General features: G+C 34.3%; 3 protein-coding genes across 6 annotated transcripts in view; all 3 read left to right on the top strand.

Annotated features, from left to right (window-relative positions):
* The first annotated feature begins 289 nt into the window (after window positions 1–289).
* Window positions 290–9,458, top strand: LOC117100023 (transcriptional adapter 1-like). 4 transcript variants are annotated; one of them, XM_033239573.1, is made up of 9 exons: window positions 290–480; window positions 3,262–3,298; window positions 3,410–3,455; window positions 3,653–3,718; window positions 4,047–4,150; window positions 4,724–4,933; window positions 5,406–5,554; window positions 8,087–8,243; window positions 9,098–9,458. In XM_033239573.1, the coding sequence occupies exons 1-9, from the start codon at window positions 410–412 to the stop codon at window positions 9,296–9,298; spliced, it is 1,041 nt and encodes a 346-aa protein (XP_033095464.1). In that variant the 5' UTR covers window positions 290–409; the 3' UTR covers window positions 9,299–9,458. The 4 variants fall into 4 exon arrangements, with proteins under 4 accessions (XP_033095464.1, XP_033095463.1, XP_033095462.1 ...); XM_033239572.1 differs by having other exon boundaries at window positions 291–480; window positions 4,041–4,150; XM_033239571.1 differs by having other exon boundaries at window positions 291–480; window positions 3,410–3,464.
* Window positions 9,459–14,633: 5,175 nt separating this feature from the next.
* LOC117100021 lies at window positions 14,634–23,759 on the top strand. The gene is made up of 2 exons (XM_033239568.1): window positions 14,634–14,738; window positions 17,373–23,759. Exons 1-2 carry the CDS (start codon window positions 14,704–14,706, stop codon window positions 19,780–19,782), a joined length of 2,445 nt encoding a protein of 814 aa, XP_033095459.1. The 5' UTR covers window positions 14,634–14,703; the 3' UTR covers window positions 19,783–23,759.
* Window positions 23,760–25,526: 1,767 nt separating this feature from the next.
* The window catches only part of LOC117100022 (tripartite motif-containing protein 2-like), a 7,704-nt gene continuing 7,203 nt past the window's right edge, over window positions 25,527–26,027 (top strand). The window contains exon 1 of the mRNA XM_033239569.1: window positions 25,527–25,583. The gene's annotated coding sequence lies outside the window, so the exon portion shown is untranslated. The remainder of the gene's footprint in view (window positions 25,584–26,027) is intronic.

Here is a 26,027-nt window from a genome sequence, read left to right as displayed (position 1 = left end):
GGGAAATTGCACGCATGAATCGTTTGCCCAGGCCCTAATTCGAAAAAAAAGAAATCGAGTATGGGACGCCAATTAAATTAGGTATGGCGCGCACTAAGTGCAATAAAGAGTGAGTAACCTAAAATTAGGGCCTGGAACCCAGGCTAGGTTTTGCACTGCTGACTCTGTGTTTTGCACTGCTGACTCAGTTTTGCACTGCTGACTCTCAGATTTGCACTGCTGCCACTTGTATTTTGTCTTTTTGGCGTTCCATACTTTTGGCGTTCCATGGCCGATTGCTCGCTCGCGAACAGCCTAGCCAACAAATTAAGCAGACAGCATTTGCACGAATCAACACGAATCGAAGCTGATCAAACTAACCTAGGCCTAGGGCCTAGACCTTCTGTGAGGTGACTCACAAACTAGCTTCATGGCTGGGTTTTCTGAGCTGAAAAAGGCTCGGAAGCAACTAACTAATGTTCTTGGAGATGACGTTAAACAGTATGTCTATTTTTTATTTAAAAAAATTACACTAAATATTGTTTTATCTTTTAAGAAACTAGCACCTGACCGGCCTAGGACCTAGACATAGGCCTAGTCTCTATAGAGGCCCGGCATCGTGAATCATGGTGATGAGTGACAGACGATCTGTTCCAGACATTAGAGCCTACGTAAAGACTATTGGGTCCACTTATAGTGGACTATATAGGCCCACTTTCATTATGATACATTATTGCGTTCTAAATTTATTAATTAAACAGATATTGTTAAGAATCGTAATTAAAATTATATCTTACCTTTAGTGATATCTTACTACCTTTAATAATTATAGGAGGCAAAGTTTAAAACTCGTGTCGTGTCTCATATATTACAAATGTGTCGATCGTAGTGTGCTTTGAATGTGTTTAGTGATGTGCAATTGACAACATGTTCAGGCAGCTTTTCCACTTATCTATAACGCTAGTGTCAAAGAATGAATCACGAAAAATATAGGCCTGACGCCCAGGGCCTATTTATGTTATTATTATCAATTTATTTTGTTAATGTATAGGGGCCTAGGCCTATCAAGCTTTGGCCTAGGACTAGGTATCCCAACCAAAAATTTTATAAATTTATTTTGGCTAGGCCAGGCCAGCCCTATCAAGCATCAATCACCACATACAAACGACAGTCATGGGCTGAAATTATTTTGCCTACAGCCTGACGATGGGGTCCATTTCCAGACTATCGGGCCCATTTTCTGGACAATCGGGTCACTTTGAAACTGGGCCCTATCGTCTTTGGCTCGATCGTCTGTAATTGAAGTGATGAGACAAGAACGTATTGAGATTCAAGGGAGCAGTTTAGCTCAGTCAGCTAAACTGGTGGTAGCCTGTGTGTGTGTGCTGATCGTGGACAGCGTGACCACTCACAATTTTTGATATACCCAGCGTGACCACTCACAATTTTTTATATACCCAAATAATGACTGGGTCGAAATTACCCAAGATTCAGCAAAAATTACCCAAAATTACCCAAGCTTCCTGAAAATGCATTAAGATTTGAAAATATGTGTTTCTCGCATGTATAGTTTCCCTTTTAGTTCAATTTATAAACCAATTTTTTATTGTAATTGTTTGTGTTAATTAAATTAATATTCATGAGGTGATAATACAGATAGAAAAATACGCCCTCAGTCGGCCAGTGTTATCAGTAGATCAGTGATCAAGTTTTATTATGTAATGCATTAATTAGGTAAGATCAATGGCAACTCAAATCACAAATAAACAATTCTGAACCCATGTTTATAGCAATTAAATGTCAATTAAAAATGCTATGTGCACTTCGTTGAATTTTGCTATACTTGAATGGACTGAAATATACTTTGTTACTTCTTAATTCTTCCTCTATGACAAAAATATTTCATTTTCTTAGTAAAAATAAAATACCCAAGGATTTGAACGGAATACCCAAGAACCCAAGACCAAGTCAAAATACTCAAGATCTTGGGTAAATACTCAAGCAGTGGTCACGCTGATCGTGGAGATATCTTGGTTCCTGGTTCAATTCCCATTGCTGCGCTCCTTGTTTCAGCTGGTAGGCTGAAATGCAAGTTAAGATAGTGCCCTATGTGGATTTAGTCCATTTGGTCCATGTGCACATTAAATAATGCAGTACACTCTTCGGAACAGAGTAGGGGATTTTGTCGGTGTAAACTGCCCAATCACCACCAGAAGGACCCCACTAGAGGTAGTCTTCTTCAGGCTGAGAATTTTTTGGGTTATTTTTTATGTTTACACCGACCAAATACATCCATCAATCCATTCATTGAGGACTGACTGTACTAAAGATTGCAAAAAACAGGCTTGCCGATCGATCAGACAAAAATATGACCGGCTACTAGGTGGCACCAACCGTCGCGGAGGACGGGGTGGGGTGAAAAACCACAATATGTCAATGGGGTGGGCGTGGGAGAAAAACCACAATTCATCAGGGAGAAAAAGAATTATATGTATTTTCTGCATTATAGTAGACTTCAATAAGAAAGAAAGTATATAATACACACCAAGGGATTACTGTAGCTAGTGGACGGACAACAATTATTTAGGACAGCCACTTATACCGTGACGGCTTGCCCTACTCAGTCTGGCCTAGCCTAGTTGGGCCTGGTTTACCTTTTGCAAATTCTTTATATTAACTAAAGCATATTTTGGACAGCCCATTTCGTTTTTCTGGCTAAACCCCTGATACACACAGTACTCCAAGTATTGAAATACACGCCATCGTGTTGGGATGGCATGTATTTTCTCCACCCCACAGCTGTTGTTACTCTAGCTTATGTGCCAGTAATTTTAGCACCCATAAATTCTCCCCTGCAAAGCCTGCCTCTGTGAAGTTGCCTACTAATAATGCTACCCACTTCCAAATTCAACCCTTAACAAATGCCAATGTTTGGGGAATATATATTCTACTCTGGTTTTATTTTTCAAGTTCGAAAAGCGTTACTTCATTTTCAAGCTGGTATTAATCAAACCTATGATTTTATGTTAGGGTCGGTGGTGGTTCCAGGAATTTGAAATAGAGGCTACCAAAGACATTCACAGATGGAGGTTGGGAAAATTTATGATTATGGCACCTCTAGATGGCTGGAAGTCACACTCTCAGACTTTGAATATTTCTTTTTTTTCTCCAATTTTGAAAAAAAAAAATTATGGGGCTGTGCCAGCATCTCCCTACCACCCCTCCACTGTGGAGTTACTTATTGTAACTTGTAATTTTCTTTTGTTATCTTTATCTATGTAGGTATTGGACCAACATGAAGCTCTGGTTTCGGCAAAAGGTAGGACAAAAAATACTTAATTCTTTCACTTTATCAATAACTAAATCTATAAAACATTAATAATAAATAATCTATGCTTAAAACTCATATGTCTGAATATCCTTTTATTAGGTAACAAAGGAGGAATTTGATAATGAAGCTAGGAGACTGCTAAAAGGTGACAATGGTTGGTAATGTTATATTTCATGTTTATTATAAAAATTGTACAAATTTCAGTTCAGTATACTTTTAAATTTTTTTAAAGAGTGGACAATTATTGTTTTTGTATTTTGTAAACCTGATTTAATTTGTTTATGAAGTTGTAATAAATATATTCAATTAACACATAAAACTCTCATATATTTGTATCTACAGTTCAGTATCACAATGAGTTCTTGGTAGCAATTTTAGCAAAATGTCAAAGCCTGACCTCTGCAACAGGTATGTTTAGAAGTGAGGAATATATCCAATATATTGAAAGTCAGTTGTGACACCATCATTGTAACATTTTTCTACTACTTGTCTATATTAATGTATTCAATAATTTCCATCTGGTGCATGAGTTCCAACTAAACTAATTGCTTATACATACATTTTCTTTTATACCAAGTTTCAATTACTATAACTTAAATCTTTCAATGTATTGGAGTACCATTATATTGAAATGAAATATAGATTATGGTGATTGATTTACAAAATACACAATTACAAAAATGTGTTTTTAATTATTATTATTATTATTATTATTATTATTATTGTTTAGAAACAGTCAAGGAAGTGAGCACAGTTGTACACCCACCACCAATCAAGGTGGCAAAGAAGGAAAGCAAACCAGTGAAAAAGCGCCGTCAATCAGTTAAATTGTCCTTAGATGTAGGTATACATTTTTATTTTATCATATATAGACCCAATTTACCATCAAATTTAGTCTTTGGACGTTCAAATATCCAATTATAATCACCTCTGTGCTTTGCTGCCCTGAACATCAACTTATGTATTAATAATTAGCATTTTGACATATTGGGTCAAAGTTCAATGTAAAATATAATGGCTGCACCTAGTAAAAGAGCATGATTGATGTTGGTATGTGATTGTTTGGGTCAGACAAGAAAGGGTTAAAGCATTCAATTGGAAAATCAGAGCAAAAAATAATACAGTATTTAGAAATGTTAAAATTTGAAACATTCTGCTGTGAAATATTCCTATATTTTTAATATCAGTATTTTTTATGTGTTTACCATTACCAATTGTTTGATGTTTGGTAATTGTTTTAGTATTATTTTAATATACCATAATAATCTAAGTTTGAATTACTGGATTTAAATCCATGTTTGTTTTATATTACAAGAATGACACAGAAATTTACAGTCCATTTATTACATTCTAGAACTACCTGTTGATATGTATATCTTATAACAGAAATATCAACATTGAATTACCTTATAGCATCGGTTCGTACCAATAGACCCTCTGCCAGAAGCACCATCGATTGAACCAAGGGCCTTGCAAGATGGGGAGCAGTTAAGTTTCTGTGCCGGCAGCAGACTTCTTCCAGACCCCAGCATGTTACATGGACGGATGTTTGTAACTGCCTGGGAATTTGGTCTAGATCAAATTGAGGATGATACTGTTTCAATGATGGTACATGCTGCAGAGGTGAGTGCTACTGGGACATCTCAAAGTTATTGTAATAAAATACTAAAATTTCCCAGTTTTCTTTCTGCCTTTGCTTCTCTTTTATCTGTTTTTCTGTTCTGCTTTTTCCTTTTCCTCTGTACTGTTTCTCCCTTTGTTTTCTTATTTTCAAGCACTTCTTCATCTTTGTTGCATAGCGACCAAAGTGTAAGTTTGGATTGGATTGAATATCAATCACATCACATGTATTGATCTTAAGGCTATTGTTCCATTACTGCTCTCTGGAAAGCATATTTAGCTTTCACAAAGGAGCAAAGCTCTATGGCAGCCGTTTATTTACCCATGTTCTTTTTCATGACCTTGGGAGGGGGTTGTCGGTGCGGTGGTGGCAATGTCATCATTTGTGGTGTTCCATCCTGTAATTCACAAGTGTATTTTTTTGATATAAAATGATATAAAGGTTTTAAGAATTATTGTTATTCTGATTCTACAGCAAATATTAAAAGACATTTTAACGCAAGCATTCTGCTTAAGGAGTGGTTATCAGGTACGACATGGGAACTTTCGACATGCAATAGGCACACTTACTCATGTACCACCCATTAGAACAAGAACACGTGACCAGAGCAACTGGGCTACAACGTAAGTTGTGTTTTACTTTAATTGACTTGTTTTAGAGAGACTAAGATATCCTTTTCTATCAAACAGACAATATTATTTTTTATTAGGCTTCTTTATTTTTTATCAAATATAATTTGACAATAAACGATATAAACTAAATATATTTATACATACAGTACTGGCCAGAATTATCCCAAATTTTAAACGCATTCAACCCGTTGCGTTTTCCTTGAGAGCGCGTTGGCGTTGACAACGCATTGTCGTTGGCGTTGAAAATGTTCACCTCATTAGAAATTGTTTATTAAGAATTCAACGCAAAGTGTTGTATTAACAGTTTGTACAGTAAATAAATAGGCGTTAACAGTTTCTAAATAAACAGCCACTTACATAATTGTAGTAAAGAAATAATGTGATTAAGTGAAGATTGGAGACGAGTTGAAGGCCCAGGTCTATTTTTGATTGTGACGACATTGAAAAGGAAAGGTGTTCGACGTAAATGTGGATACTCCACTCAATTAAATAACAGAAAAACAAAAAAAAAGCAGAAAATAAAAATAGCAAAATGACTCACCAATATATCTCCTCAAATAACTCTATTATATCTAGGCCTAATTTTAGGATTAGTGCCGCATAGCCTAGGCCTATGCCCAGCTAGACAAATGTGTCTTTAGGTCAACCTTATAATACAGTACATGTCAACACTGCCCCGTTCCGTATCCATGTAATTTACCGTTGTGTTTTAACCAACATTCAGAAAAAAAAACAAAAAAAAAAACGCCCATCCATAGCCAGGTAATATTAATATAAAATTCAAGAGGTTCAACAACAACGTCACAAATACCAGCCTTGTGACGGCACAGACTTCTAGTCATCGCTACAACGAAAAAAAATAACACGTCGGAATTTGCGCGATCTGAACCAGGTCCTCCAGTCAACAGGGTCATTGACATTTTGGTGGTATCAGAATCATACGCTGTGTGTTTATACTTCACTGTGTAATGACGTTTGGTAGTCTATTAGTCATTCTGCAAATTTTATTTTAAAGTAATTGAAAGATCTGGTTTCATCATGGTATTTCTCCAGGAGGACCAGCCGGCCCCCCTCCCCCACATCCCGCCCCTTTTGGAAGGTAAAATAAAAAGAAAGAAAAAAAAAAAGAAAAGGAAGAATATGGAAAAAAAATCGCTCAAAACGACGATGTTATTTTCGGGCGTCTAAAACACAAACATTTTGCGGGGGCACGCCCTGTATTAATGCTTTGTATTCAATTGTATTGACATATTGTTTTAGTGTTATTCAGTGCGATCCACACATACAACTTCCAAATAGTGTTTACAGTAACTGTTAATTAATTTGATAAACCTTTTCTGTAAATAATATGAATCACATAAATTACTGAATTATGAGAATAATATCAATATCACATAGCAAATGGGTATAAATAAATTATATAATCTCCCGTCTATCCACAGTGTAGCACATATCAGTTTTTATCTGTTTACTTGTATAATATTTATTTTTTTCGATTGCACGATTGGCATCAATTAAGACACTACACTGTACTTCTTTCTTGCACTTTTGTTTAAATTAAATCCGTCTATCGACGGCGTTTGTAAATCGTTGAAATGGTAATAGTAATGTTAATAAATCATTTACGCGGCATGGATGGTCTTGATTTGAAAGAAAGATACAGAGTCAGATATCATTTATTGTAATAATATTGAATACATGAAATACATTACAAAGTATTTAAAGTACATTAAAACAAATAGCACTACGCAAATAACGCACAGGCATAGGCCTATACATATTAGTTTTTAAGAAAACTCAGTAGAAACTCGAATATATTTACACTATTATAGAAAAGGAATATCCTATTTTGTAATACTTTATTTTATGCATAAATTTAGTAAATACTGTACCACGTTAAAACGCAACCTAAAAATGTTTCATCCAGGTCTCTGTTGTTGTTGTTGACATGTATGCACTGGATTGGCACTGTATTCTGATTAATGATAGGCCGATCTATTGAAAGGGGAAAAGGTACTGTATATAATTATTGTGCATAGGCTAGTTAATACGAAATTGAAAATAATAATACCTGTCTCTTATACACATCTAGGGTGCTCAGCTAGGCCGTTTGTAATAATTAATATCAATACAGTAGACCTACTCTACATTCGACATCACTTGTTGTAAACTAGGCCTAGGCTGGCCTAATCTTAACCTATCTAGCCTAGCCTAGCGAATGCACCAAAAGAACACTATAATGATAAATGTTGGAAGATTCCTACTCTGTATAATATATATATATCTTAACAATACATTGGTCTCCAAAATTAATCGATGTTGTTTATTGATAATCATTGTAACATCACCGTCGCTGACACACGGACACGATTTCGTTAAATAAACAACAAACTTTCAACGTTCATTTCAACGCAACGTGAATGCAACGCAATTCAACGCGAACGCAACGCAACAGCAACGGGTAAAATGCGTTGTGATTTTTGTGATAATTCTGGCCAGTACTGTAGTTAATATTAATTCCAGCATGCCAACAACAGTTGATCCAGTTCACGGTCAGATCCCCGGCAAACAGCCTTCAGTGGAAAAAGCTGAGGCTCAGTCTGTGATGCAGGCAGCAATCAGTGGAACACAGCCACCTCGTAGACCCATGTCACTCTATGATCTGCAAGACACTCTTAAGGTACAGTAATCTAAGAGGCTGTAAATAATCAACTAATTGCCATCCAGAATAAAGAAAGTTGAAAGAAATAGATATACAGATTAACCAGTGAAGCACTTAAAGTGTATCTGGCTATGTTCACACACACACCATATAACGGTTAGCAGGTTCCAGATAAATAACATACGCTTGCGTTCATTGAAGAAAATCCCTGATCCAGGTATCAAAAAGATCACGGGTTGGATCACTGTCCAATATGTAATTGGAAATGTGTACGTGTTACTGAAACGCACTCACTAAACTGATAGCGCTTGCTAACCGATAGACTATTCACTTTCTGGTAAATTTTAGCGCTAACCGATTGGGCGTTCTCACAATCTGGATATTAAAACTCTGGTGTGAACCAAACATTATTAAAAAGATGTTTACTCATAAATTCTGTACTGTCAGCTTATGCATTTATAAGCCTATTCATAAAGTATACAACAATACCAAATGTATCAATATAAGGTTCTAATAAGAATAGTGAAGTACTATACATACTGTATTTGGATGCTCAACCACCAAATTAAAAACTTTCAGCATACAGATTTTATTTAGCTATGGCTTTGAAACAAGATAAATGATGAGAGTTTTCGTACAGTTGTGCCACTGTGGTGGCTATTTCGTTGCATACATATTCAACATTGGGCTTCTCACCTTAAATGCACGCGCACACAAATGGTCACAGCACTTGAGATTCACCGCTTCAATGTCTCCCACATTTGTGTTCTTCATATTATATATTTTATCATTATTGCTACCCTTAGAAATTTTTATATTTTTATCTTTATTGAAACATCTTTATCAATGTTTTTTTTTTAATTTATTGATAGATGTATAAGAAAACACTGCCCTCGCATACTGTGTATAGTATTAACATGGAGCGGATTATAGCAGGGCTGTGGCATCCGAGCCATGAAGAACTTGATCAAGATAATCTGCATAGGGAGGAGAAACTGTACAGAGAAGAAATAGAGATTAGTGAAAAATGGGCGACTCAGTGGAGGACAGATGGACAAACAAAAGTTGTTTAGGTGACAAGGAACTACAGTTTTATATTAATATTTTAATTACTGTTTTTTCAATTGTTTTTATTGATGTGTTTAATGTCATAAGAAGTTTCCATACCATTTGAAGCCTTTTCAAATTTAAAAACATTATTTATTCATAATTAAATTTATATTAAATAATGTATCTTTGTTGAAGTTTTCTTTCAATTCTTTTATTAATTTCATTTTTAAAATTTGTTGTTTATTAACTAATAAAAAGATATATAAAATAGTAAAACATAAGCAGAGATAAAATATGTTTATTTCCCTAAAACATTGCTAAAAATCTACTGTATGTGAACTTGTATTAATACAAATAATTTTCGACCATTTATTTAAAACAAATTTGTATATCAAATTTTGGACTATAAAATGACATACAGTAGTTGTTAATTGTCCCTTTCGATGAAATATCTGTTAATAGTGGAAAGTTATTGGAAATAAAATTGTCCATATCCAATAACAGCCATTTCGAAACTGATGCAATTAATAATTTACTTTTTCAAGAACATCTTCAGCGCATGATCTTAGGCTTGGGTCACTTGATGTTATTTCATGACCCAATATGTTAAGCTCAGGTAGCAGCAGTCCGCTGCTGATTTCTTTAAACATAGCTCCAAGTGCATAGATGTCAGTTGCCTTGGTCTCAATCTTATCTCCTGTAAGGAAGTCTGGAGCTAACTCTGGCCAGCATCTTTTAAAAAAGTCTTGCACCTCTTGTTTTTTAAAGTCTTCTTCGTAAATTCTTATCTGTTTTGTTGATGCATGTGATACACAGCCTAGGTCAATGATCCTAGCACACATTTTTTGTTCGGTTGAAGTCGCGGATGTGATGTCGCGGATGTGATGTCGCGGATGTGATGTCGCGGGTGAAAAGAAGCCATTGGAATTGAGAACTGCTGTGGTCTAGGCTTTGTTGTGTAAAGTATTTTTGCAGCGTAGTGTGTTGGATGCCTAGGCCAAAAAATTCCATGCATGCTGTTTTTTGGTCAATAAATAAATCTTGTTTGTTTTGAAATAAGGCATTCATTGATAGAAGTTGAGGAAATGATCATGAATTCCGATTGATGAGGAAGGGATTCACTTGTGGGTACTACTGAAGTGGGTACTATAAGTCTGTGTGTTTGATTGCTTTCCACAAACTTATTCCCCACTGACGGTTGACATGAGCACTCATTCATCTGGATGGGCTTTGGGGTTTTCCTGTTGAGGAGAGGTTTGGGCTGATGCATGCTGAATTAATTTAGAAATTAGATTGGGTGGTTGAAATTAGTATTGGCACCTACTGTAGCATCGGTAGTCATCTCAGGTGTTGTTTTCTGGCACATCATACACATTCCAAAGATGAATGTAGTGAGGCATTTAGCAATCGATGCCTCACCGCCACTGAAATATACCAATCAAAATGCATTTATGGAGTACTGTAATTATATACAAATGTTTAAATAGAAAATAGGTGTTTTAAGAGAAATGTGTTTCTAATCTTGCTAGTGGGACCCAATGTGTAGTAGCTGTCTCTTATACACATCTAGATGTGTATATATATACAGTATATATATATATATACAGTATATAAATCATCAAAGAAAGGTAAATACATCGTGTAGCATAGCTCTTAATGAATGTTGAGTGCTATGCTACACGATGTATTATGTCCTTTATTCAAACTGAGTGAGGTCCTGAAATTATGCATGATGTAAACTCACCGAGTGGTTGAAATGCAATAAACTTCTCTTAAATATAAGTAAGACAATGTATGTAATATTTTGTACCACGCAAAAGAAAGTTGAAAGTAATTCCGTTAATCTCGAAATCAGTGACCAGTGGAACGAAAGGATAATGTTATGTTGCTAGGTATTATATTAAAGGAACATCTATGCTGGAAGGATCATATCAACAATATTTCCCTGAAAATCTCAAAAGCAACTGGTAAGCAAAGTCATATTTCCCTTCTCGAATCATCCTCAATATTTGTAGCGCACTGATCTTACCTTATATGCAATATGACAACATTATTTGGGAAAGTATTCTAAAAGTAATTTAGATACTACTGTATCCACAAACATCAGAAACATGCTGCTCGATTAATTACCTCATCACACTTTAAAGAAAGTGCTTTGCCATAGTTTGCTGAACTTAGAATTCTTGATGTTTTTAATATTAATAAGATGAATAGGCCTATAGTGTGTTTTATGTGTAAGCTAGGGAAAAACTGTTGCCCAAAAAGAATGCTTGGTTTATTTGATGAAAACGTTCAAAATGAAGAGGATATGAAATATAATCTCTGTGAAATATTACTTTTTACCTCCCAAATTTAGGTTAACATTTATTCAACATTTTATAACATTTAATGGACTAAACAAATGGAATGAACTGGTAAACGTATTAAATGCATTATAAACATGTGGCACATTATGTAACTTAAAAGCAAAAATTAAACATTTGCTCAAAGAAACCATGTGAAGCAGAACTTAACCAGAATTTAAACATTTTGCTTTTGGTTCTTCTTGTATTTACATAATTATATGTACAACAATGAATGTTTACTTATTTTTGATCTGTGTTTTATGAATGCTTTTATTTTGCTGCTCTTAGTATTTTCTTAAAGATGGATTACAGAGACAAGCCATTTGAGGTTTCTATGTAGTCTCTCGACCAAATTGCTTTCTATTTATTCCTTTGTTTTAATTGATTCGATTTTATTTTGTTTAAACTCTGTAGTTTAATTTGGTCAATAAATGTATTTTTGAATTTGAATTTAAATTTGAGATAATAATAATGATAAGGATGATGATGATGATACTGTATATTATTATTCATATACAGTATATTATTAATATTACAGTATTATCGTTACATTTATTATTTATTTCAAGTAAAACGTTGGTGAGGTTTTGCTAAGAAAGATGTTGCTTCCATTAGAAATAATAAGTCATTTGGGGTACGAGGCGCTTATAAATGTAGGGAAAATTAATGCCCCTGGTTGTTTATTCAAGAGGTAATGTGATTCGAATACAGCAATTCCCAAAAAGCCTATTATTTCACCCGACTCTACCTAATAGATCTGATAAGTATCAGTTTCGGTGACATCACCATTCATGATGCCGTCACCATACCTGATAATAGATGATTGATGACTGGTGCTGTCACCAGTTAATTTTTGAAACATGTATTAAAGAATATCTAAAAGATGCATGGGAAAAACGAACACATGTTTTAAATGGCCCTGATAATAATGTTAATAGTTTATGATATTTTTTTACTTCTTTCTACATGATTTTATAAATAGACATTAACTGTACTTATAATGTGTATTGATTGTATGTTTTTACATTTACTTCACATTGTATTTATTATATTATGTGCTTGTTTTTATTTATTTATTGATCTATTTTTATTTACTTTATTATATTATTATAATTATTATTTTCTTTTTTCTTTTCTTTTTAGTTAAGCTTTTAATTTTATAATAATATTATCTTAATTGGATTTGGATTTTTCATTACTATTATTTTTTTTTTTAAATGAATTTTATCTTTAACTTTTGTTCTGTTGTATGGTCGAACCTCTCCTGTGTGTAAGAGTGTTCCTCTGCTTTGAAAGAGAGCCAATAAATTATTATTACCAGTTTAGAAGTGTATCAGCATTTTATTGTCACCGAAACTGATCACTTAGGTAGAATCGGCTGATTATTTATAATGATGATGATGATGATGATGATGATGATGATGACGATGACGATGACGATGACGATGACGATGACGATAATAATAATAATAAGATTTGTAATGCGTACATCTTCACCAATGGTGCTCAATGTGCAGTGTCAATTTCACCAAAAAATTTAAAAAAATGCAGATTAATTCCCAGAAGAATTTAGAGCCGAATCCGTATATCAATTTTCCCACCGAGGCATTGTTGCTTCCCATATAAGTATGCGAAGATACTCATAAAGCAGTATGTTGAGCATCAGCACCTTCCACCCCAGGTTAAGCCCAGGACTCCACTACCGTGCAATGCAAAAGGAGCAACATTGCGTTCACAGGGAAAAGTGGTGTAATGTTTATCATGTTTTTTTTTATTTGTTTTTTTTTAAGTTTCTTTTTTTGTTTTTGTTTTTTTTTTGTATGTAATATAAATTCAACAGAGGAACATCACGGTTCTCTATACGCCTCCGTGATGCAATTTTAAAGTTATGTTAAATACAATAATTATAGTCCTAATATGTTTGACCGAACAAGGCAAAGCATTCCAAAGACGTGGAGCTGCAATACTAAAAGCTCTATCCCCATATGAGTGATGTGACTTTGGTTGATGTAGAAACAGTTACGACCAGGAACATATAAGGCCGAATCATGTCAGCAACATAGTTGGGAGCCATACCATTATACATTTAAAAACAATTAATAATATTTTAAAGACAATGCGATGTTGTACTGGAAGCCAGTAGTGTTTTCAGAGTACTATATTTGTTATATGTGAGTACATACTTCGGTGACTTGGTAGCTGAACGTGGAGCAACATTTTGAATAAGTTGAAAGCCGTTGGATTTGTTCGTGTGTAAGTCCATACAACAATGAGTTATCCATATCAAGGCGTGAGGTAACAAATGTTCAGCAGCTGCATTGTCAATATTTACAATGTCGATAATGTTTTAGAAGAAACGTAATATAAGCCCACCTCAAAAATAATTATTCAATATATATGTGTAAGAGTAAAAGCCTGATGCAATTACTATGCGGAACAAATTCAAGCCCAATAAAAAATAGGATGTAGGATCTGATATTTAATTAATATTAATATTAATAATTAATATTTATTCAATTAAGGCTTTTTAGACGCATCAAATTTTATAAGTACTGTATATAAGCCTAGGCAATCATCATTCCACCATGAGGCAATACACACACATTAAATACATACAGTATTAGGTCTAAATTATATACAAATGTTTAAATAGAAAATAGGTGTTTTAAGAGAAATGTGTTTCTAATCTTGCTAGTGGGACCCAATGTGTAGTAGCAAGGAGGAATTTTAACTGCTACATTTTCACTATTTTTGGAATAATATGAGGTTCCATCAAAAGAGAAGGATGCTGTCTTCTCACCGTAATTTAGAAAGAACCTTTTAATTTTAGGAAATAATTGGTTAAACTCGCTATGTAGAGTTACTATGGTGACGCGCGTGTTTTTGCAGAATAACGCGCATGTCTTATTATTATTATGCATTCCACTATGTCTTATTATTATTATTATTATTATGCCCCTCAATCGATAATGCTCTAATGATAGTTCAAACTATTCAGCATAAACCAGAACAAACCGGTTCTCTTCTGTATTCGTAGGTACAGGCCTAGGCGAATTGTTAGTTCAAGTAATTTAGTATCATGTATGTATAACAAAGGAGACAAAGTAGTACTACCACCGTAAGTATAATAATAAGTATTGTTTCTATTAAAAATATTTAGGCTTAGCTAAGTCCATTTTTTGTCAGTTTTATCAATATTGCTTAGCTTAAAAATTGCTTAGAATTAAAACGTCAATTGTCTTTTTTGACTTAAAGACATTTTTTAAGCTGAGATTTGTAAATTCCGGGCCTGATGACGATTGAAGCAACTCAATCGAACTTCGAAACTCTCAACAACAACAATTTTTTTTCAGAATTATCTACTTTACCACAAAAAGCAACAGTTTTTGTTTTATGAGAACCTTCTATACCACAACAGTTTATTATTATTGCTACTTCGCCATGTAAACCCTTAAACAAATTTTTAAAAATAATTATAACATCTCTGCGTTTATACCTTATAAACTGGATCAAACCACTCCACATGTGTTAAAATATTTTGATGTCTAATATTAAACTCCTAAATGTTAAATTGAGATATAATGAATACCGTACCGTATTTGCAAAGTATGAGAGTGCTATTTTCGGGCATCTACAAGTACAATATCCTAAATTTGCTCGCCACAGCCATTGATGAAGCTCATAAGGTGGGTGTCGTCTGTCAAACCAAAATTGTAATTAACACCTAAAATTATGATATTTTCGAAGCCTAAATCAATACTGAGTTATGTTATGGATTTTACCTTTAACTTTATTATTCTGTTCATCATTCGGACATGTGCTTTTACCTCTATTAGCCTCTGTATAATTAAAATGTATACCCTTATGCCAAGCATTAAAATTATTTGTGATATGTTGTGTCTTGCGGCTACAGTTAAGTTCATTTGTCGAACCATTAATATATTTTACGCAAGCAATGACATTATCAGCAAAATAATGTGTAGTTGATTACTGTCAGCTTTCTTTTTTCAAAGATTATGATTAATTATGAGGCTCATTAGGGACCATTATTATGCGCTATACAAATCCCCAAACATTACATATTATTATTTTTGGAAATAGGACTAATGTTAGCATCACATTTGTGTATAAAGTTCAGTATTTTTTTGTGACGAACAGCTTCGCTGGTAGAATCACCATCGGGAAATATAATTCAATAAAACTTAAAGTATCTTTAGACAGCATTATTTATTATTACTTACTGTACTACTATTTGTTGTTGGTGTTATGGTTGTTTTTTTGTTTTGTTATGGTTATTTTTATTATAATTAAATTTATAATTTATGGCCTCAATATAAAGAGATTGAGGTTCAAATTACACTTTTTTAATGCTTTGTCATTATGATTGTATTATGTTCAAATGGGAGAAAAGTTTACTTTACTTATTTCTAACAAAGACTTGACAGATCATATTAGACTAAACCGTATATTTAAAAAATATTTTTTTAATACCTTGTGATATTATATTTTAGATATTTTTGCAATTTTCGCCTGTGAGTGGGAACAAAACGTTTCGTTGGCGATTGTTTGAAATAAATATAATAAACAAATAAAATATTTTACCTCTATTCAAACAGTGTCTGTCAAATCTGTTTTGTGAATTCTCACTATACGATTAATTTTTTGTTAAAGTTAGTTTAAGCCCATAATTTTACAGTGGTCTGGCCATTGTTTGTCGTTGTATGTAACTTATTTTGATATTTCAGTTGTTATAAATTTATTGGTTTACAAATTTAGTATTCAACAAATTTTCTGTCTTTTAATAGGCCTACAACAAAAATAGTGTATATATTTAGTGTGTTGATTAAGTCCACATAGGATATCTCGATTGTTGCGTTGATTGTACATTACTTTGTCTGCCTGGTACGTTTTACTTCCTGATGATGACATAATTAATGTCGAAATATTGAATCCCGAGACGATGGCGTGCATTTCGATACTTGGAGTTTGTGTCATACTATTTTACTAGAATTGATGCTCTTTTCAAATACTCAACATTAGACCAACAACAAAGCTGTGTGAAAAAAAACTACGCACGCTCTAATGTTGCACATATTTGAATATTACAATTGTATAAAAAAAAAAAAAAAGCAAAAAAATAAACAGAAAACCAGAAAACATTCGAAAAGTTATTCAATAGATAATCAAAAGATACAACAAATAATAGAATAATATTAGGCAGCACAGAATAACTTATATAAAAAAAACCAGATTTAATTATTTTTATTTGTTATTATTGTTTTGCACTGTCTGACGTGTTATCATATACTACTGAATTCTCAGTACGCTCCTAAAACTTGCGAAAAATCCCGCAAGTGATTCGAACGGGATTCAAACCCACGACCTCAAGATAACTAGCCTGGTGTGTTAACCACTAGACCACCGAACTGCGCATAGCGGCTAATATCGATCCGATCTCCAAGCAACAGCGATTTCGTCAGAAGATTTGATAGGAATGATGTTTTGCCCTGCCTTTCTTATTATCGTACTGAATTTGTCATTACTTTTGTACTGTGGGTGTAACCACCACAAGCCTATAGGACTATTGTTGAATATTCAATCCCAGCAGCACGGTGGCGTGTTACGTAACTTTACTACGGACAATGAATAATATAATATTATTTTATTGCTCACAATGGGCCAGCATGCGTACGTCGTCCGTGTGATCACTATATTTGCAATTGAAAAGCCATTTCCTCAATTATTTTTACAGGCTGACAATGAATGATTTTCTGGAAGATATAAAAATTGCTCTGGAATGTGCAATTTGTTTTGAGAGGTTACAACAGCCGAAGTCGTTAAGCTGTCTTCATACATTCTGTTTGGGTTGCCTTCAAAACTGGGTGAAAAAACAAGGACAATTAGTGTGCCCAACATGCAGACAATCCCAGATGATTCCTGAGGGTGGGCTACAAAAGCTTTATCCTAACATATTTGTAAATAATATGCTGGATTGTTTTGAGAAAGTAGAGAATGCAGGAAACACAAAGTGCTTTTGTTGCCAACAAACCAACACAGAATTTTATTGCCAACAATGCAGAATTTCCTTATGCTCCGTTTGTGTTCAACAACATAAGATTTTACCAGCACTCGTTAGCCACACATTACATCCCATGAAAGACATCAAGACGATGACATTGCAGCAGTTTTCATCTCTCCACCCAGCGTTATGCCCTGAACACGAAGAACCTCTGAATTATTATTGTACGAAATGCGAGACCGCTATATGCATTCACTGCACTATTATTAAACATCAAAATAAAGATGGCAGCCATCATTATATTGATATATCTGAAGCATTCGATAAATTCAAACAAAAGGCTGCTAAAATTGAACCGGCAGTTGCAAACTTCATAAATAAAATAGAGAATAGCCAGAAAACTCTCAAACTTTGTCTCGAAACATTAACTAAACATAAGGCTATGTGTGAACAAGAAATTGACCAATTGGTAGAAGAAGCTATAGAAATTGTCAACGAACACGGTATAAAATTGAAAGAAAATGCGGATTTTATTTTTGAGCAGAAGAAACGCACAATTGAAAGTCAGGATAATGAACTAATGACTCTTCTGAAAAAAGTAACAAGAACACAAAATTTTATTTCACAGCTAATGAAGAGCGATGCAGCTACAGCCATGGAATCATGCGATAAAGCAATTGTAAAAATAAAGAAACACATTGAAAACCTGCCAGATATAAAACAACAAGGCAATAGTGATGTAACTGTTTGTAAAGAAAGGACACAACTTTTCGCCTTGAGAGAGAAGGGAATCGGTGTCATTAAAACCAACGACGACCCTTTTTTGAAAAACAGAAGCGATGAAGCAGCAGCAGTGAAAGCATGCGATAAAGCGATTGCGGTATTAGATGATAATGATGGAGGTGTTGATAATAATGGTGATGATGTTGTTGATGATGATCCTGATAATGATGCTACTTATAGAGATGATCATGATGATGATAATGAGAACCGCTTCATCGCCATGAAAACTAAAGCAAAGGTACCGGTAAGAAAGGAAGACGTCACTTCTGGGCGGGAGGACAATTTTGAAATCGCATCTAGTGACCCTTTCACTGTTACGCCGGGGCAAATATGTAAAGTGAAAATTATTCAAAACCATTGTGTGATGGATTCCAAGCCACTTAAAGCCAGTCTTAAACATTCCACAGGAGCCATTGTTGATGTGGTGGTTCAAAAGATAAATGGTAACGATTATATTGCCAAGTGCTATAGTAAAAATGTAGGTGTAGCATATGTTAATGTTTATGCCGAGGGAAAGCAAATACGGGGATCACCTGTTCACATAAGAGTAGTTCCAGGAAGATTGGCGACAATGACTAATTTTCCAGACATCGAGCCGTATATATGGCATCAGAAAACAAGGGTAATGGATATTGCAATTAGTGGTGAATACATATTCGTCGCAGGCTGTAGCAACGAAGTTGTCCGGTTTCAATTATGTGGGATATATGAAGATAGAATATTTTTGCCCAAAGGTACTAAAGTAAATAGAATGTATTGTATTAAACAAAGTGGTGACTTGTTGATAAGTGATGGGGGAAAAACGTGTGTTCTTGTGCATTCCACTTCCAATAAGAATGATACCTTACAGTGGAATGGGTTAAGAGAACCATACGGACTAACAATGGACGAATCAAAACCGAACGAACTTATATATGTTGCAGACAGAAAAGCGCACTGTATATTCATCTATCATCTACGTAATCGTGAGTTAGTTAAAATTGTTGGATGTCAGGGCAGCACTAACTTGCATCATATGGAGAGACCTCATGATGTCGTAATCACTAAAGAAGGGAACATATTAGTGGCTGATTATGGAAATAGTAGATTGCTATTATTAACAAGTGGTGGATTTCCTTTGAAACAACTTCTGAAAGGAGAAATATACCACCCTCGTTCAATCTTAACTGACAAGGACAACAACATAATCGTTGCAAGCACCTCAGAGCTGAGCGTTTGTAACAATACAGGAAAGGATCTTAAAAGAATCATTAGGTCAACAGAAGAACTCGAAGGGTTAACAATATGGCCATGCGATCAAAGAAGCATCGCAGTTGCGGACTATAGAAACAACAAAATCCAAATATTCAACAATTACTAATAGCAGTTACGAATTTAATTGTTTATACAGTGTGTATTATTATGCTTTATACGTTAAAACAAGGATCTTGAAAACAATTCGTTGTTTAACGGGGAGCCAATGAAGGGCCAGGATCATGAGAGTAATATGATGACGGCGTTGCGTAAGCGTACATACACGAGCTGCAGAATTTTGTATTTTTGAAGCCCGTAAAGAGAAGAGGGCAGCCGAAGCTGATTTTTTGTCAAGGTACTCTCTGATTCGGTGATATTTCGAAGATAGTAATTATATGATTTGCAGATACAACTGATATGCTGCTAAAAAAATGAGGGATTGTTCCAATATCACACCGACATTACGAACTAATGTTGCAGATTTAATTTCAACTGTATTTTGTTTAAGCGATGGAAAATGATTCGGTAATAAAGTAAATTTTGAGTGAAATATCATAAATGCAATTCTTCTTAGGATTAGGTTTTAACAAGTTATATGACATGCATGATTCAATTTCATAAAAACAGTTTTGAAGATTAAAAACAGAAAGCTGATTAGATAAGTTGAAGGGAAGATATAATAGGAAGAAAAATAATATGTATTCAGTAGGGAAAAAAATTATAATTGATTGATTTTCATTGTGTGAAAAGTTTAAATGGTTTACTTCATATTTTGTTTTAAAAAAAGGTCTTAATATATATGAATATATCTTAATATAACGGACACCTCCACTGCCAAAGTCCACAGTCGGACAAGAATACCTCTCGTTACCTGCAGTAAACCAAAACAAGTATCGTTCCAACAAAACGTTAACTTTGCTAAATGTATTATTAATTTGTTAGTCTCACTGAAACTGTTATGTTTTGTCTACCTACATATAACTCCACCTATCGGGCCATTTTCTGAGTCAACACGTAGAGCCAAGTTGTGATAAATGAAGTTAAATAATTAACATTACTCAGATAGTTGATTGAGATCAAGTTGCAACTGCCTATGATTATCCTCTACTTTCCCAAACAGGTTTTATCATCAACATATATATTGTGTATGTCCTATTGTATTTGAACAAGTTGCATTATTGATCATAATTTGATTTGGAGCTTTACCGGTTAGATTAGTAGGCTCGAGTCATAATTGGACACTTTGTCGTTGTATTGCACAGATTAAAGACGGTTATTTAAGAAATCACTATCGCCCGTATTCTTACAACGAACTTTAGTCGAACTTTAAACTAGAACTTCATTTAGTCTTAGTTTGCAACTTTAACTTTTATTTGTCAAGTTCTAGTTTTAATCCAGCTGAAGACGGCTGGCATGCAACGACTATCAAACTAATGAAAAGAACTCGTATTTAGAGATCCGGTAACGCGGATAAATATTAAGCCGCCGTCTGCCGTTCAAAAACATATTTCCTCATAATTCATAATAGATAATCATTCGATTAATTGATTTTCTATAATAATAACTACCGTATCTTAATCGTTAGAGAAATTTCGCTTTCTTTGGAGAAATATTATAGTTGAGCCCGAGCGAGGGCGGTGCCATCTTTGTTGTTACGGTGAAGCTACGTGACCGCAACGTAAGGATATCGTGCAAATCACGTAACTATCGCATACCTATAGCAAATCAGGTTACTTTCACATTTTGAAGTCGACGAAATATAGCCTGACCCTAGACTGAGTAAAAAAATTGGCCTCCAGAGGTATCATTTTAGTTGAGTTTTAACTCCAACTACGACTAAAGTTCGTTTTAAGAATACCGGGGTAATCCATACTTCCAGGTATTGGTCACAAGTTTATAAAGCCAACATGGAATCACTAACAAAAGCCCAGTTTTTTTCTTAGTTGTTTTTGACGAACCTTTAGACTTCAAAAGAGGAACTTGAAGGGTTAACGATATGGCCATGCGGCAAGTGTGTGGGGATGTTATAGTTGTTGAGTTCATATATAATACATGACCTATCTAAATATTTCAGCGATCGTTGGCTTCAGTTAAGCCTACTGCTTTTTATTGTAGCAAGGAGTGTTCCAGTACAGTTCTGTACAGGGTAATTGATATTCCTGAGAGAATAGAACGTCCATAATGAAAATTGTGTCATCTGCTCAATGAAGAGTTCACTGCACATAACACAGAAAATGAGTAGTAACTTGAACCTCTTTTGTCACAAACCCCACCTCGGTTTGATTAGCGAACGAGACATTCTAGGCTTTAGAATCGATCATCCACATATTCCGATTTTTTGTTTGAAAGGTAAATACAGTGGTTACATTTCTTTGATGATTTATTATAATTTAACAGTGTTAACGGCTTGATTTTGATTTCTTGATCTTGATTTATATTCGAAATAGTTGCATCTGGTTTGATTAATATTATTATAGCAGTGTTGAGAAAATTCAAATCAGCTTCTGCTTTGCATGATTTCTTGAGTACGGTAGCTCTTCTAACTTTCTCAATTCCGAATTTCTAACTTCACCGTTACAGCTTAAATCATGAAAAGTAGGACACAAATTTCGTTTATTTGTAAACACATTTCTTCTGTTTCCCCAGGCATCATCAGTGCTAACTAGAAACAATTACTGCCCAAACAATTGCTTATATACAGCCTGAATACTGAATGATCATCAGCTCAGATGTGTTACGTGACACGTAGACTAAATGTTGTTTGTTGCCACGTATAGAAAAGTAATGCTTTTATCATATTGGACCAATTGTAATTATGGCGTGTTTAGTCCTTGTTTGTTGCCACGTAGCCTAGCTTCGATCTTTTTGTTCTATTATTTATGACTTAAGCTGTAACAGTGAAGTTAGCAAGTCAGAATTGAGAAAAATAGAACAGCTTCAAGAAAATCATGCAAAGCATAAGCTGATTGGAGATTCGAGAGCACTGCTTAGAAAAAATATTGGCGTGGCGCTTTCTATGGCCGTTCCCATGTTTATTTCACGTATTTCTGTAGGCTGGGCCTATCAAAGGTCGGATCATCGTAAACGTTTATAAAGAAATACCTGTGTCTTACATTGTGTTATTTATTCATTGTAACACTGTATACATTGTATTTAAACGGATTGTTTTTCGAAGTGCTTTATTACACACTGGGTATATAATACTCTCCATTATTCGAGAGCTGCCCCTTAATGAAAAAAAAAAAACAAAAAAAAAACATCAGGCGGAGCTTAACAATAGGAGAAGGTTGTTGCTTGGGTACAGGGATAGCATTTGTTGCTTTCCATTGCGTAGACTCTAGAGGCTTCAAAATGAACTTTAGCAGTGGCGTAACGATGAGTTATGGGGCCCCGAGGGCAAAATATGTTGTGTCTGAGGTGTGAATAATGTCTGACAAAAAATAAATAGTATTTTTTTAGTATTTAATATTGGGCGAAGCCTCTTTGAAGCTCAATCAATCGTTTTATTTATAGGCCTATATGCCTATGTTTTTAATGCACAATTCAAACATTAAAGATAGGTTTGCTAATTTTAAACACACACTTGCGTAGAACTTTGGGTAGTATATGTAATTAGGGCCGGCTTACAGTAAATGTTATTCTTACTTAGGTTGCTGTAAATTTGTCAGGGAATGAACTGAGGTGGCACAAAGGTGGAATACATTTCAATTGGGTCATTTAGTAAATTAAAAAAAAATGGTAAGTTTAATATTGGTAGTGTCAGCGTAGGGATCGCAAAATCAACGTAGGGATTTCAATGTAAATTTTTTTTGTAGGATTTTAAATTTCTAGTGCCACTCCAAGATCTGGTTGGAATAGGGATAGGCTTGTTTGTCTTAGGTCAAGCGTAAAGGGTATGACCGTTTCAGATAGTATGGTGACAATCTCTTTCATTTTTTAAGTGTTTTTTTAAAGCGTTTCATTACCAATAGCAAATTGAAATTGTCTAGCCTTAGTGAGATATTAATTCTACCCATGACTTATCCATTATATGATATTTGAAGATTCTAGAAGGGGAATAGTTTAAATAGCATTACTGTAATAATAATACCACAAAGTAAATAACAATTTTGTATATATTTCAACCCACGATTGCTCTTGAGCCCATCCTCTAAATTTGAGTGCATGTGTTATTAGCAAAAGTCGGGCATAACCACATTTTGTATGTAAATGTAATGTTGTAACTAAAAAATAATGGAAGGGATCGCTAGAAGGAGGTATGTATTCACTGTGGTCTGTTTGTATCACGATAATGCAAAAACTAAGGAATGGATGATCATACAATTTATTGGAATGATACATAATAATCAAAGAAGAGATTTTTAACTTTTGGGAAAAACATGTCAAAACCTCACGGTAACAAAAATTCGATAATTTTTTCCTTCAACTTACTGTCTTACCCTGGGTCATAACAGAAAAATAATGGATCGCACATACACAGTACAGTACAGTATAAGGGGGAGGGGGGTCGAAAGTAGGGCCGATTAAGATAACAATACCCCGGGTGTCCGGGGGCATGCCCCCACGAAATATCTGTGTTCTAGACGCCCGAAATAACCTCTGAGGCCTTTTGGGCGATCATTTTTTTCCTTTCTTTCTTTTTTCTTTTTTTTTTTTTTATAATTTCGGGGGGGGGGCGAGGCCGACCCGGTCCCCTCTAAATCCGCCCCTGATAAGTGATAAACCTTGCATATTAGTTATATAGTATTTTTGTATTATCATATATAATAATAATATTATTATTAATATTATTATTATTATTATTATTATTATTATTATTGTCGACAATAATATTATCACAGCCTTCATAATCCTAGATAATTTCAATTTCAATTTGATATGGTTAATTTTCTCATGATTTAATTTTTTATTTGGTATGCTTCTGGAATTACGTAATATTATTTATTATAATATCAATGCATTTCGATTTCCATTAAACATTATTTGTATCAAAAAAATATGCTTTTACTTGTATTGTTAGCGCTTGTTGACTTCATATAGGCCTATAATATCAGGGAACAGTTAATACATAGGCCTCTCTGAATATGCCAGCGATCGTTAGGCTGCAGTTAAGCATACTGCTTTGTATTGTAGCAAGGAGTGAGAATCTGATTAGTTTACCATGGAGGAAATATATTAAGACATTTCCTCCATGGTTTAACTTGCAATTGGTTATGTCGGTAGTAAAACAATAAAATAGCTCTGAAACCTAGAAACCTAGAAACCGGGATGGTGTCCGAAGGGGGATAGTCTTTCACCAAAAGTAGTTAAGTGTTGCTTAAGTAGACCGTGGGTTGAGGCTCCAAAATCGGCTTAGTTTACGAATTCTGTGACCCACCGATCCGCGCTACTTGGCATTCGCACAAAAATGTCAATACTATTTTATTGAAACATAATATAATCGTCGGCAATCGTTAATTTGGGGAAACTGTAACCAAAAATGAGAATTTATCTTCGAAAAAATAATGTCGTTCACGAAAGTAGTACCCAATCACAGCATACTTACTATACATGTTAAGCATTGATGAGACGCTATTAGCCAATCACAAACGTTCTTGTAAACTCGGTAACTAATGTAAACAATGTCGCGAGGAAAGTGACAATGTGTAGCAATTTGGACGAAAGTTCTCCGGTTTTAGTGGAATATTTCAATATAATAGAAGTATACCAGCCTTTAAATAAAATACATTGGTAATAGTTGTAAGATTTTAGAGGTAGTAAATTGCATTTCCCGTCTTCTGTCGACTGTCATACCGTAGTTTTTTTAAGCCAAAGTCGACCGTGCTGTACTGAATGTGTATTGTATTACTTATCTAGGCCTACATATGCATAATAGTAGGAAGGGCAAGACGTAATGTTCATTGACTTTGAATGAGACAGGAAATTCCTGTAAGTATATAATATATTTTGATTCTATTTGGAATCGCTTTTTTTTTGTCTGTTTTTTCTATAATTAAAAAAATGTACATTTTAAAAGAAAACTAAGGCTGAATTACTTAAAAAATAAGAACACATTGAGGCTGATGTAAAATTTCAAATGTTTTTATTTGCATGCAGTGTAAATAAATAACATTAATCAGTATTTCTTGCCATGCCTGTTGATTTTTGTTTATCTGCTTGAAGACCTTGATAATATGGACTGAATTAATGAATAAAAGTAAAGCAATTCATGAATCCAATAAGGTGAAACAAATAAATGTTTAATATACCTCAGTTCAGCCAGTTGCATCCCATCAGCACTTTCATTATCTCTCTCATCACTCACTGGGTATATACATTTAACTACACAACAGTAAACACAAGGTTGAAAGAAGTTTATGACAAAAATCTGAA

The sequence above is a fragment of the Anneissia japonica genome, unplaced genomic scaffold (genome assembly GCF_011630105.1).
Source record: "Anneissia japonica isolate Jap-2015-1 unplaced genomic scaffold, ASM1163010v1 scaffold256_len832006_cov191, whole genome shotgun sequence".
In the NCBI taxonomy this organism is placed as follows: domain Eukaryota; kingdom Metazoa; phylum Echinodermata; class Crinoidea; order Comatulida; family Comatulidae; genus Anneissia; species Anneissia japonica.
The sequence above is the reverse complement of the archived record's forward strand: the minus strand, read 5'-3'. Positions and strand labels throughout refer to the sequence as shown.

Coding starts and splice junctions, on each gene's coding strand:
- LOC117100023 (XM_033239570.1), top strand. CDS start 410: ATGGCTGGGTTTTCTGAGCTGAAAAAGGCTCGGAAGCAACTAACTAAT. Junction 3,719..4,040: donor AAGCCTGACCTCTGCAACAG/GTATGTTTAGAA, acceptor ATTATTGTTTAG/AAACAGTCAAGGAAGTGAGC. Junction 4,934..5,405: donor TGATGGTACATGCTGCAGAG/GTGAGTGCTACT, acceptor CTGATTCTACAG/CAAATATTAAAAGACATTTT.
- LOC117100021 (XM_033239568.1), top strand. CDS start 14,704: ATGTATAACAAAGGAGACAAAGTAGTACTACCACC. Junction 14,739..17,372: donor GACAAAGTAGTACTACCACC/GTAAGTATAATA, acceptor TTATTTTTACAG/GCTGACAATGAATGATTTTC.